The sequence below is a fragment of the Rhea pennata genome, chromosome 8 (genome assembly GCF_028389875.1).
Source record: "Rhea pennata isolate bPtePen1 chromosome 8, bPtePen1.pri, whole genome shotgun sequence".
In the NCBI taxonomy this organism is placed as follows: Eukaryota; Metazoa; Chordata; class Aves; order Rheiformes; family Rheidae; genus Rhea; species Rhea pennata.
Window position 1 is genome coordinate 23,798,303 of NC_084670.1, and position 14,830 is coordinate 23,813,132.

Genomic DNA, 14,830 nt, shown 5'->3' on the forward strand with positions numbered 1-14,830 from the left:
CAAAGTGGTAGCCCTGATGATTCCTGGGCCAGGATGATTCTATACAGATGAGGAACAAAGTGAAAGCCTAAGAGGAGGAATATTAAGCCAGTTTTCAGAATCAAGTTTTAGTACTGGGCTAGACTGTGTATTTATAATTCAAAAGTAATTAAAATATTTATCATTTTAAAATATCTATCCAGAGTACAGGCCACACAGTCATACACCAAAAGTTCTACTGTCTGCAGTAGGATTCTCAAAAGAAAACAAAAGCCTTCAGCTATCCCAACGGTTTCCCTAAATGTCCTGTCAGTGCCTAGACATCTCATAGCAACATTACAGAAAATTAAAAAGTGCTTTCACTAATGTTTCTTTATCTCCACCCCAAAAAACGAGATAGAAAAAAAGGAAGTCTGATTTTGAAGTACATTTCTTTTTGAAGTGCTTCAGTTCTAGGTTTTCTAGGGACTTTTAGGTTGTGCAGTACTATATTTATCACTGGGACTTTCATTCTTTCTATGTGTTTTTTCCCAGTACACCTGGACCAAAAAATGGCCAAAATATGTAGCAAATATATATAATTCAGTCTTCCTTTTTCGCTTTGGAGAAAAGTTTTACTTCTCTCTAGTTGCTTTCCAAGAGAGGTAAGTGGAGTCTCCCAACTAACTGCTTGAAGGTGATGCTGTCTCCTAATCTTTGCTCTGACTCTGCTTTCCTGGCACATGAAACACATTTCTCTCCAGTCCTGTAGGAGAATGCATGGGAACCATGTGACGTCCACTGAATCGAATGCTGAGCATCTGAACTTTCTCTTATAGGATTAGTCAACCTAAGCAAATTATTCTACTTTGCATTTACTTTTCTCTGAATTTTGAATCATCTTCTTCTCAGAAACAATCTTCTGTTTTCTCTGTGTTTGTTTTAAATGGGAGGTAGAATTCTCCTCAGGGTTTTGTTTAACATGTAAAATCCTCTCTCCTTCAGATATAAACTTAAAATTGATCACAAATTTTGCTTAAAAGCAAAATTGATCACAGCAGATGCCTATCAGAGGGCAAAGATGACAAACATTCCTCACCAAATGTGTCAGCTATCTAGCATAAGGGAAAGGCCTTTCTTGACCATGCTGAAGTCTTGTTACCGACTGCAATTGGAAGGGGACTGAGCTGTTAACTGCTTCCAGGCCATCAAAGAGGTCTCATTTTTTCAAGTGAAAATTAGTGTCCAAGAGCATGGGAACGGCCATGAGGCTATATTCTGCATCTCTTCTGCACCTGTAAGCAGGGATCTTGCCCTACCTGCCAGTGCGCCTGCACAAAGGGCGGCTGGAGCCACTTCCAGTGCCTCCAGCCCTCGCCGAATGCAGAGGAGGGCAGCAGCAGCAGCAGGACGGTCCTGTGCTCCCCTCCCTGAGGATCATCATGTTAGGGTTTATATTGACTGCTCCTGCTAGGGGTATTTCAGAGAGTACCGCAAGGCATCATCCCTTTCCGTTGGAGGTGATCCCTTACAGCCCATACACTGCTCTTCTGTGTACGCCACCACTCACATCCCAGTAACTACTAGGGGCACATTCTAGCCTTTAGATGACTTCTTAGGAGGTGTCTTAAACAAAAATGCCTAAAAATGTATTGAAAAGAGCAGAGGTACTGCTTCACAGAGCTAGTTCCCCTGGTGTGGAATGCTGAACACGCCATGGATATATTTGTGCTGCTTTTCACTATTATAGTCCTTAAGAAGTTATAGAAATCAGTTTGAAATTAACCTCGCTTGTTTCTCATGTAGCAGGAATGCTGTTCCCCTGACAGTGGTTCACAAATATACTTTATTCACGATTGGGACACATGGCTACACACAAATATACTTTATTCCCTATTGGGACACATGGCTACACCATGACTCTTCCCTACGCTGAAGAAAGTAAAGACATTACTGCTTCAGCCAGGTCTGTCCAATGTTAATAGTTAACACAAATTTTTAACAGCTCACTTAGGGTATCTCTGCATGTGAGAAAAAAATTTCCTATTGCAGAGAGTTAAGTAACATTTTTGAATGGTATTGTAAGCATGTCCACCTGAATGGTAATTTAATCTCCACAACTTTAGACCTCCTGCACAACAAATTGTTCCTTTTCAGTGGTGTGCTGGGAAAAAGAATTCAGAGTACCAGCTGGCAGCTAATACTGTGGAATACTACCTACAAATAAAGAAAGAAAGTTTGCTGTAATCACCAGCATCTTAGAGCAGCTTTCTTGGAATTGCTGCTGAGCAGATGTAAGACTAGTATTAATTAAATCAAAACAAAAAAAATGGTTTCATAATAAAGGTAAAAGTGACACACATTAACCCAGTGCCAGGAAATTCAAATCTAATGTTCAGATTTGTGTCAGGATAAAAGAGAAAAGGAGAGGAATACTGAATCTCAAAGACTTTTTAACTTCTGCTTTGCAAGTTTGTAAGCTTGTAGTATAAATACTGTATATAAAACTATAAAGCTATAAAACTTTGTAGTGATATAATGTATCTTTCATCTGATATTATTGTGTAACATTCTTAAGAATCTAGCAGGCAGTAGCACAAACTTCAACAACTATTATGATACAGTGGCATCTGTATTACAGTGATTAAAAAGTATATGCAGATAGGATCTCTATTGGTGTGTACTGTCTTGCTGATGATAACTTTCTCTCCAGTGGGTGGATGACAAACTAAGGCTGGCTGAGCAGAATGCTAGACAGCAATGTAAAAATCCCAACAAAACCTTAAAAAACCTTGCTCCATGATGGCAAAGAAAAGTAGCCAAATCTCAATCAGCATTCCTTTTTTTGCAGCATCAGACAGGTAATGACAATGTACTGCTGAGCTCATTACATTATTCCAGCTGGTTGAGACAGAGCTGCATTTTTGTCTCAATAATCATTCTTCAACATGATTCATAACAGTGTAGGCAGTGGAGAAACACAGTATTCAGAGGTTTCTACCCTATCCAGTTATTCTTGATATTTAGAACAAACCAATTAAAAAACTTCTGAGACATCATGACCACTCATAACATCTAAGCACTGTGGTACCTCTGCAGTAGACATGTTTGTTTCCCACCCTCCCATCCCATCCCATTATGCATACAAGACAGTATTGTATGAAATACAGCAACTTAGTAGATTTGATTCCAATGAGAAAGGAGAATTTCTAGTGAGAAAGAAAATTGTAACACTGAAGTATTCAGAGTTTATATGTCCACTGCTTTTCCTCTATTTTTCAGCAGTAGTGTGAGCTCCTACCAAATTAATCAATAGCTTTAAATGATTAGTCAGCAGCAGTGGAAGAAATTGTCTTTATTCATCTTAATAGGAGACTTTGTTTCCTCTCAGAGAGAGACATGACTGAATGACATGACATGAATGGCCCCCAGTTTTGGCATCCTTCAGGTATATAATGAAAACTTCCTATTTCTGAAGTTAAAGGTTGAACTGGAACAGACAGTGTGGAATACCAGCAGCCTACCTTCCCAACAGTCTCGCAAGCACGTCACACCTGGGCTCCTTACCCTCCACTGTCTCCCAGTTTCTGTCCCGTGCTCATTGTAGATCTTGGTTCTGCCATTCAAAATGATGAAAAGATTATCTGTCATTATCTTGAACCCATCTCTAAGAATACAGCCACCAAGCCAAGGATAATATGGATAAAAGTTGGAGACAAATTAGGCCACACTTCAGACAGTGTGAACTAATGCAATTTCCTGATTTTAATGGAGACAGACGGATTTGCCTCCGTTGAGAATCTGGCAAACTGTTCACAGGTGAAATTATTTGTGGAACATGCTGCTGGCAAACTAGCAGATTTTATAGCCACCCTCTTATTGACACATTTCCATGAAAACGAATATCTCTGAAGAAAAAGCCGAAGTGAGTTTGGCAAGGAGAAGGAAGTTAGTTCTGTTATTTCAGCTTTAACATGTAGATGCTGTAATGATTAGCTTTATAGAAAAATAAAGATTCAGGATCTGAAAAAGACATAGGAATATCATTTCTATTGTTCTACCACTGGAGAATTTTTTTTACACCATTCAAATCAACAGAATCGTTGAATACATTTGTGGATTCTCAGCCTTAGATATTCAGTTTAGGATTAAATTAAATATTCTGTAATTCTCTTTCCTGAATTGCATTGTTTTATGAAACAGACACCTTAAAATCTGTTCTTGCAGTTATTTACAAGAGATTGTGAAATAAAAACTAGAAAATTAATTGGGCCATTTCAGTTGGCTAGTATCTATTTAAGTAATTAATATTAATGTGATAAACTAAAATGACTGAATTAAATTACAAGCATAGTTGGGTTGTTTCTAAACCACTTATTACAGACTTAGGAGACTGACGTAGGTGAAGATTTTCTGATCTGTTGGTAGAAAGTGGCTTCTTAATTTTTGCAGTGTTTTTTCTTTTATCTCGCATACAAACTAGAACAGTTTCAAATGCTTAGATACGTAGGTGTTTTAAAGAAGTTTAATAGATCTCTGCCTCCTCTTCTTTTCTGTTTGAGTTCTAAGTGTTCTTCTAGCCTGTAAACAGTTGTGTCTCTCATTTTTGTTTTAAATGATGTCATCAAATAAACTAATATATTTCAGAGACATTTACAATTTGTTTGGTGACAGAAAGTTAAATATCTTAAGGGAATTCATTCTCTAATCTAGAATTTTTCTTGAAGTGGAGAGTATTGCAATGAGCAGGAAGGCTAGCATATTTGAATGGTTTGGCCACTTTTTAGCAGTGTAAAAGATATTTTCAGAGATAAACGAAGCCTGATCCTGATATCTTTAAAAAGTCAATACACACTTTTTAAAGAGAACTTTACTTTCATAGAGACCAAAAGACTCAGTCTCTGAATCCTTATAATTTGCTGCTCTTCTTAATTTTAATTTAGTATTTGAGTTGGCCAACTACTTTTTTTTCCACTTGCCCATGATAATTTATAATCATAAAAAACAACTTCTCTGGGACTGTGGTTTCATGAAAAAGAAAAAGAAGTCTCTCTCAGACCAATACCTTGTATGATGAATTTAATGCCAAGTATAAACATCTCAAAGCAGCGAATTAAAAGCACATGCTAGCATATTGCCAAAAAACTACCCTATTTCTGTAATAGGAGTAATCTAAGGAAAAAGCAAATAGTGAAGTTAAGAATTTCATTGCAATCTCTGTTCAGCATTGCTATGTAAAATCTGTTTAACAGATAAACTTTGTAATACATAAGGAAATTCCTTTTGAATGCCTCAAAGATATTATTCAATATGACATCTCATTGGCTTTTACTCTGTGTTCTTCAGTTCTGACAGCAAAATACACCTTTTCAAATCTGTGAATTAAAAATAGCATATGATGACACATTTGTCATTCAAAGTCTTTTAGAAATACCAATTCTGATCTTGTTTTCTGCAAGTTTGTTTTTTCCGCATGATCACTTAAATTTATAATAGTTGTAAACTCCAAAAAATGAAAATGGAGGGTGTCAAGGGGATGGGGGCAGACTCTTTTCAGTTGTCCCATGTGACAGAACAAGAAGCAATGGGCAGAAACTGAACCACAGGAAGTTCTGCCTGACCGTGAGGGGGAATTTCTTCCCTGTGAGAGCGACGGAGCACCGGACCAGGTTGCCCAGAGAGGTGGTGGAGTCTCCTTCTCTGGAGATGTTCAAGGCCCACCTGGATGCAACCCTGTCTAACATGCTCTGGGTGACCCTGCTGAGCAGGGAGTTTGGACTAGATGATCTCCAGAGGTCCCTTCCAACCTTCCTGATTTTAGTTTATTTCAAGTGGCTGGAGAATCAGGAAGTACAGGAGGGTAATCATCAGAACCTAGTCTCTACCCAGTCTCTAGAAGAGAACCTAGTCTTTACGCCTTCAGAAGAGAAGGATTAGAGTGTTTTTGGCAGTCCGCCTGCAAGGGGCAGAAGGAAAGGATCAGTCTGCCTGACAAAGCCGCAAAGCTAAAGGGACCTGCCCCAGTATCTGTTGCTTTCAAAAAGAAAAGATGGTATATATCTATCATAATTTACTAATCAGATACAGGCTGAGATGTAGATCAACCAGAAGTGATTGTGTAGTTCTTGTTCATATTAACCAGCATTTACCTTGACATTTAAATAATCAGAGTTTATGGAAATGTTCACTAGTGTGTGAACACAATAAATCATAGCCAGATGTTAATATTTAAATTTATCACTTGTGCGCCCATATTGTTGGGCGGGTTTGATCCAGATAGTGGGTAATTCAGTGCCCTGCATGTTTTGGTTCCTGCATGAGTCCTAAAAGTCTTCACTCTCATGGGAAAGTGAATTATGCTGCCCTTTTGGACTTTTTTTCTTTTTTAATTTCAAGCTGTCCAAACTGCTTGAAAGTAGGCCACTGATAAAGGAAAGCAAACATGCTCTCTCTCTCTCTGAGTTATATTGTTCCCCACTAGATACAATATTTTCAGCTGAGGAAGGTATTTTCCCCAATTTTCCATACTTCCTGTGGGAATCTAATTCAATTTCCTCCCAAATTTAGCAATGAAGCTAAACAGTAAAGAATAAAGTTGAAAAGGTTTCTGCAAAGCTCTGGATTCTAAGGTACTAAGGTGCAGTAGGATTACTGAGTGCAGGTTAAACTCCTTTCCCAGCCACAAAGCTACTTACAGATATAAGAAGCTTAAAAACCTGATCCAACATTAGTCCTTGCTTTGCAAATGAAAGAAGAATATATCTACCTATATAAAGTTATATTTGTTATTATTGAATTTTTTTTATCCTTCATTATTGACGTAGCCACATTCCACAAAGGCATCTTACTTTCAAGGGGAGATTATGATGTATTAAGTAAATTCAGGGAAAGGGGCATGGAAAAACAGTGGTTACCAAATGCATTTTCAAAAATAAACAAATGAAAGAAAGGACATACGTATCATTGCTTTCACTATGGTTCTTTAAAAGGTGCCTATAGTTTACAAGCAGACCCTTGTAAGACCTTCTTATTCATAATTACTGGAAAAAGATGTAATGCATTTTTGGGCTTGGATTCCTTACACCAGCTATAAATGTGAACCTAAGATATTCATATAGCTCAAAAATAATGAATTAAAACCAAAGTTGACTTTTCTGCTTCACATGAGCTGGAACATTTGTTCACCAGACCTACTTACAGCCAACAAACCATGTCATTTTCTGATTGCCAACTGTCCTTAGTTGTTTTGATCCTTTTAGCTCAGAACTCCTTCAGAGAGATAGTTGCTGCAGTGAGCACTAGCAGTCTAGATCACAGTGACTATTTTGTTAGCTCTCTTATCTCTGTGTTTCCGTTGTCTAGTCCTCCATCCTCACAGAAATAAACTGGCCAGCAGTCATTTTCATTTTATTTCTTTGCAATAGTGCCCTATATACTTGTTTTCGTCCCCACAAAATCTGCTTCAGTAGTAAAACTATGTAGCCATCTATTAAGCTTTGGAATTTGCAATGAGACCTGGCATATTTGGGGGGGGGGGGGAGGGCAGGTGGCACAACATGGAAAAGCCTATGATTTAATGAATAATAATACATGTGACTACATGAGCCTCTGTCAAAAGATGTTCCACTTGTTAGGTTTAAGGAGAAGAAAGACTTGGATATCTAAATATTTTCAAGCTGTTTACTTTTTACATTCAATGGTATAAAAATTTTGCCACTTACCTTTATAGGCTGTTTCTCAAGTTTTAATTAGCTTGTCATATAGAGTGACAGAAAAAATATTAAAAAAAAATGTAAAAGCACAGAAAAAGATGATTCAGATACAAAGTTAGTTTTATCACAAGTATTTCACGATATATTTTAAAGGTGCCAATATTTTAAACTTTTACTTTCTCCTTCCTATACCTCTTCCTTCTTCATGGCTGAGGTACTGCTTAAAATGTATTTACAACACAGGATTTCCGTCTTTGTCTAGGTTACATTAGAAAACTAGATCCCACTGGTGAAGGTGCCTCAAGGTCGTTAGTAACCTTGAGCGGGATACTGAAGATGAGAGCCGTAACGCATTTGGCGCCATGCCGAACATGGCCCGGTCCTTCAGAGCAGCAGGAACAAGGTGCTAGTAGTGGTTGCTAGCACTGGGGAGCTGACGCGGACTCCTAACCTCACAAACAATGATTTCAAATTCTTCATGTGGGCAGTGCCTCTCAGCCTCACCCGTGTGTGAGGGTGGCGTGTTACACTGCGTGTGCGCTGCGTTGCGTGGAAAGTGTCGTGAGGAGCAAGCACGCAGACTCCCGTGCAAGTTCAGGCTCCGCTTACACAGATGCGGAGAGCTGAGCCGTGGTATGTAAAAACAAAGAGTTTGGCGGAGGGCTTAAGAGTTGGTTTTAAGTTGATTTTTTTTAAACTTTTGCAATGACCTAGAATGATCCAAAAATGTATCTAAGTGAGGAACATATGGCTAGTTGTTAAAAATGTATCAAAGAGCTTCTCTTGTCTTTCTTTCTCCTGAATGATCTCTTCAACATAAGTGATCCCCTTATGTGACCTCCAGTCTGCTGGTTGGCACTTACATGCAAGTGAATCAGCATGCTATTAGCAATTACTTTAGTGGTATTTACAGCATTTTAATGTCAGTTGTCTATATGTAAATAGAATCTGTGAGAAACACAGCATGCCCAGGGCTCTTTCTCCCACTGAAACAGAACTGTTCCTTGAACACACCAGAATGCTTCCTACACCTTACATAACTGCCAAAAATATCATTTAAATTGCTTTATGACAAAATAATGAGTCTGTCAAAGATGAGTGGTCAGAAAAACAAATTTGTTCTCCTACACAATTAGGACTTATAGTGTTGGACAGCAATATCAATCTCTAGCTATTCAAAATTAAATTTGCACTTTGGAGGAAAATGTATTCTTGTTTATGCTCTAAATAGGATGCTTGGGCAAGAAACACACTTACAGCTTGAACTAGAAAGATGGAGATCAACTGAGCTATAGAAACAGCAGGCTAGAAGTTTCAAAATATATACAAATGTGGGGACTTAGTATTCATTTTCACAGGCTCCGCATTGACAAGGGAGCTCCCACAATGACCACCAACAAAAAAAAAGTCTTGGAAATCTCTCTCTGTCACCAGATTTAATGAGCAAAGAACCCTTCTCTGCAGGCAGAAAGCTTATTCAAAGACCTGTATTTGCCCCAGATGTAACCTAATTCCTCACAGAGTTGATATTTATAATTACGTAATTCTGAGATTCTTTGTAAAGGTGTATCAAACCTTGGCAATACAATTTATGTTGAGCATACACTGTATTTGAGAATTTTGCTTTGCTCTTGTCTACTTTATTCTTACATGCTGCTTTACTCTTACAGTCTTTTCCAGTGCAGTGAAATGGCTAATAGATATATCCTCTTACATTTGCCATAACTTACCTGTATTTTCAAAGCTACTCTGCTTATTCCAGCCCCCTCAATCATCTCTTCCCAGTACACTTGCAAACCCATGTGATGTGCCAAGCAGCTGCTGCCCACACACTGCTACCCAGTAATTGCATTTCTGAGCATATATACGTAACATTTTGTGAAGTGCTTTAATTTTTTTTTTTTTTTTTTTTTTTAATTTCCGGCAGGAAACTATATAGGCCTAATATACTGTTGTCATCTGGAACATATCTCAAGCTCGCTCAGTAAACAGGATGTAGAAGAAATTTTGAAAGTTCTCTTGCAGATTTTCAGAACTTTTCCATTCTTATACTTGCAGCCAAAGTGACCATATTCTTCTAGTGGAAGCATCTATTAAGGCCATACTAAATTTGGTGTTTAATGTACTTTATACATAAATCTAATTAAGATTTTTCTTACTATCTCAGAGTTAAAGCAGTAATAACTAGGAATGGCCTTTCAGAGATAAGTGTTTAAAGAAGTTGCAAATGGTATCTAGGCATTTCAATAAAAATGTGTCATCATGGCTATTCACATATGGTAACAAAACATTTGTTTTCCTTTGAAGCATAAAAGGAGGGTGATCTTCCTAGAGAGGAGACAGAGAGTCACTGAACCTGAACATTTCATCTCCCGTGGGAAACTGACATCTACATGCCAAAGGTGGCCTGGTAGGAGCCCCATTTGGGCACCAGAGCGGTGGTGCTATACTGACTCATAGCCATTTGAAATGCCTTAAGTCAGGCTTCCGCTGCTTCATGTGGAAGCTGTTCACAATCCAGTGTATCTCCTCGTGAGGGTAATTTTCCTCATACTCCACCTGGATGGCATCTTTACTTAAATAACCTTCTTTCTATAACCTTAAGTATTTCCGTTCTCCTTGCTGCCTATCCTGCTAATACCAGTAGCTTTTTAGTATACTCTAGTCATTTCTCAGCCCCAGTATGCACATTTACCTCTTTCATTCTCCTAGATAGGTCTGTCCCTCAAGCACGACAGATCTCTCTCTTATTCTTCTGAGAACTTTCTCAGATTTGTCCATACATGCTCTCTGATGAGGTGCCTGGGACAGATTGCTCAGTTCTGACTGCAGCCTTCCTCGAGAGAAAACAGAAACATGCAAAATATTATTTCCTTGTTTCAATAAAAACTACTTCTCCATTTGCAGCATAAAATTTGATATTGGCTTGTTTTTCCCCAGGCATGGTGCGCTCCAAACATATGTTCAGTTTGTTTTCCACATTTGCTTTTTGTTCTCTTTCAGTTTTAGCACTATCTGCATTTTACACTCATTCAGTATTCAGCTATGTCCTTGGTTTGCTGTGGAAATCATGATTAATCTCTGAAATCTGTGGGGTGACATCAGCAAAAAATTGGTGTGAGAGAGAGGAGAATCAGAACCTATGTGGTTCAATCCCTTGAATTTCTTACTGTTTTTCTGCTTATGTTTCTGCTTGTTTACTCATTATATGTAGTTACTCATACCAACACTATCTCCAGTTTAATCTCTGGAGATTTCATTAATCTACGGATTTTTTCACACTTGTTTAACACTAACAATCATAAACCAAATCTAACTTTTATGTTACTTACAAACCAAGATGCCAAGGGTAATATTTTTTGCTACACTTTATCTGATCTTTTGTGGTTTGGGTTTTTGGAAACATTCCTTTCTTCTGCCCACTTTAACTAGCTCTGAGGCTTACTTTAACTCTACATTTGACATTTTTTTAATATAAATGTATTTTACACTTTGATTTTAGGTAGTCCTTTAGAAAACCACAATAACCACATCTTGTTCCTTACTTTCTCCTCCTTAGAAATTATCCACAGTTAAGTTTGAATTATTCTGAGATTTTTTTTTAGGTTACTAGCACTGGTAGCTCTTTTTTCATCAGTTGTCTGTTAGGTCATTTTTTTTAACTTACAATTAATAAGGCTTTAAAATTTGACAAAAAGCCCCACCTACTTCCAGGAAAGTGCCTTTTGCTGTTTCTGTGAGAACCTGCATATATTTTATACAAGCATAAACCTCCAAAATCTGTAGTTTTGCTTAGTCTATTAGAGTCCAATGGCTAAAAGCATGAAGATTTCCTCAGCAGAAATCCTTCCTGTCCCTGTACTGCAGGTGCACTGCTGTGCCTACCGCAGAACAGCTACGGTGTCTTGATGCCACAAGGATGTGCCCTGGGCTAAGCAGCACTTTCTCTGCAGCAACCTACCTCTAAGAAACTCCAAAACCAGGCACCAGAACTGACAGCTGTGCTGTTCTGTGCTGTCCATGGTCTCTCGCCTGGCCTCTGGGAAATAAGAGAAAGGAGGAGGCAACTGTGAAAGGGTGGATTACAGTGGAGCTGAAGAATGTGGGAAGTAAAAGGAAGTAAATATGTATGAGAATTTGTGGGAATTGTGTGTATGTGTACACATACATACATATATCTAAATACATATGTTTTCTATTTATATATACACATACATAAATGTGTGTGTGTTTATACATATATATACACGTATATTTACATATATACATACAGATTTATATACATATGTATACACACACACAGACACACACAACGAGGCATGACACAAGACCAGAGAAAAGCGGGAGAAGATGGAGAAGGCTAGAGTCCCAGGATTTTCAAACACATAAGCAAAATTGAAGAGTCCGACCAGCTCTTCAGGAACATATGACAAGTATAGTCTCTAAGTTGTGCAAATGAAATTTGCAAAGATTTTCAGACACAATTATTCTTTACTTGCAGGTGATTATTATAAGCAACTTATGCACATTTGCACTAATTAGCAGATGGACCTACACACGTCTTTCCCTGCTTCAGTTCCTTTGCTAGTCTGGCATACTCTTTCAGAGCCCAAGGAATTAGAGTTTTTGCTCAGAATTTTCAGGCTTTTTCTTTGTGCCTAGATCATTTCACTGTCTCTGCTACTGATGATCCCTCCAGTAACCAGAAATCACCCCATGAAGGAAAGCCAATCTCTTTTTCTCTTTTATTTATTCTAGTGACACTGCAGTCTCTTCTACTTCTTTCACCGTTTATTTTTTTGCATTGTCATCTTTGTGTATCTCTCCTGTTTGGGAGTCTTCCATTTTCAGATTCTTGTAGACAGTAAAACAGCCCATCACTTTTCTAATGACAGTGCCATTTACCAAAATCTTCAGGCTGTACATGTCATCTGCTGACATCAGGACAGGCGTCTTTCATTCTGCAGTGGCTAGTTATTAAAAATTCGCTTTACAACTGGTATAGTCTTTAAGCATCAATATTTTGGAAATAACATAAAAATGAAGCACATTTCCATTTCTCTGGCATGTTTAATATTTTTCAGTAATTTGAAGTTAAAGGGTGTTGATTCTGTTCTTCTTTAGAACAAGCATTGCTTAGATAACAGTTTTATCCATCTCATTTCTAACAGTGAAAAGAACACTACATCATCTACTGTATTACAGGTTCTTGTGGATTTTCTCCAGCAGTCAGTTATGACAACTTCAAGTTTGTTTTACCCTGGGGATATATAAGTATGTGGCCAATTGCTTCAGGTCATATTCCTTCTAAATTGAAGTCAGCTTGACAGCTGTTAATTTGCACATGCTAAAAATCTTGGCCATTCCATGCCTTGTTTTGTTCTAATTATTGATCACTGTATGGAACAGGTGACAAATGTCCACATGAGAACCCCTTAAATCACTGAATCTGCAATCGTTAGGAAAACAAACAACTAGAGCCATTAAATACTAGTTTTCTCTCCAGCCCCAAACAGAAATGGATTTTACCCATTTCTGACATCTATTGGAAAGAAATAACAATACCTTACTGTTTATCAAACTAGCTTTCCCATTCTGTACGTGCCCTAGTTTCAGGGAAAGAGAGGCATTTAAAGAAAATGCAACTGTTGTAAGAATAGGTGCAAAATTTGATTTATCTAATGATTGTGTCACAAGGTTTGATTACGTATTTTTTGCTAGGGAAATGTAAAACATAACCCCTCCTAACATATTTCCTCCGACCTTCAGCTACTACAGTTATATCAAAATAAAGTGGGCAAATAATTGTCCTTTCTGAACAAGACAGTGCTTACTGAACAAGATGGCTCTTTCAATTTTATATTCAGATATGATTTTGATAGTATATTTTTCTGTAAATAGCATTTCTATAGTATATGCTATATCTCACTATTTTATCCACAGAGAAAACAAAAAGCAAATAGAAATTAGCAAAAGGTTTCCAAATATAGGCAGATCTTTTGTTTAAGCATTTAGCTTCAAATTAATTGGATTTCTTTTAGACACTCTTTACCATTAGCTTATCATACAATCAAACTGTGTTTAAAATACTAGCTAAATTATTCACACAATATTTAAAAGTAATTTTTAACAGTCTTGAAGTTAGACCTGTAAAACACTACTGTATTGAACTTGTATTTCTCAACATTACCCTCTGCTAAAGTATGGCATTATAGAGCATATTTAATTGAAGTCTGTTTTCTAGGATTCTCCAGGCCTAATTTTGATCTTAATTTGGGCAAAGTTCTTTAAGGATATAAGGATATAAGAGATTTTGTTTTTATGAATATGAGTAGTGAGTAACTCTGGAATTTTTGCAAGATTATAGAGTTGCCCATAGTAAAATTTATGAATAACTTAGCCAATCTCAGTAGAGCTGTGACAGTGGAGACATGAGAAGATTCAGCACCTTGTAGTCCTGGTAAAATTATTGCTTTTAGACTAGTGCTAGAGTTGAAGATAATACAAGCTGCTGTTTGATTGATATCTTTTTTTAAAGCATGCTAAAATAATTATACACTCACAACACACTAAGATACAGAGTGATTGCTACAGAACATATTTTGTTAACGTATTTTGTTTTGTTAGTCTAAACTCAAATCAGCTCTAAATAATATCCTACTTTATTTCTTTTTTTTTCTTTTTTTTTAATAGGTGCAAGTGCAACCTTCACGCTACTGGCTGTAAAGAAGAAAACAAAAGACTGCTTTGTGAATGTGAGCATAATACAACTGGTCCAGACTGTGGAAAATGCAAGAAAAATTACCAGGGTCGACCCTGGAGCCCTGGTTCTTATCTCCCCATACCTAAGGGCACTGCTAATATCTGTAAGTAGTTCTGTATAATAAGGATCATTTCATTATTATAATTCTGCCCCCAAATAGTGACTCTGAAGGAAGTCTATAAATGCTAGCAAAAGTTTGTCATTTATTTATGATTCAATGTATATAATTTGACAGAGTTAAAAGCATGTGTTAATTGTAAGTATGCTTGTAAAGAATTTGCATGTTTGTTTCTCTAGACAAATCCCCAGACACTGCACAGCAAGGGCTAAAGAATACGAAAAAAAAGGCACCCTTCACTTCACAAAAGCACTCTCAGAGGAGAGAAACCAGTGGGTA

At 37.4% G+C, this 14,830-nt stretch overlaps 1 protein-coding gene across 3 annotated transcripts in view; it reads left to right on the plus strand.

The window, feature by feature from the left end:
* NTNG1 (netrin G1) overlaps nucleotides 1–14,830 on the plus strand; it is a 154,044-nt gene that overhangs the window by 80,875 nt on the left and 58,339 nt on the right. For all 3 annotated transcript variants that reach the window (XM_062581244.1, XM_062581245.1, XM_062581243.1), the window contains exon 3: nucleotides 14,364–14,536. In XM_062581244.1, the coding sequence (XP_062437228.1) occupies nucleotides 14,364–14,536 (173 nt within the window). The remainder of the gene's footprint in view (nucleotides 1–14,363; nucleotides 14,537–14,830) is intronic.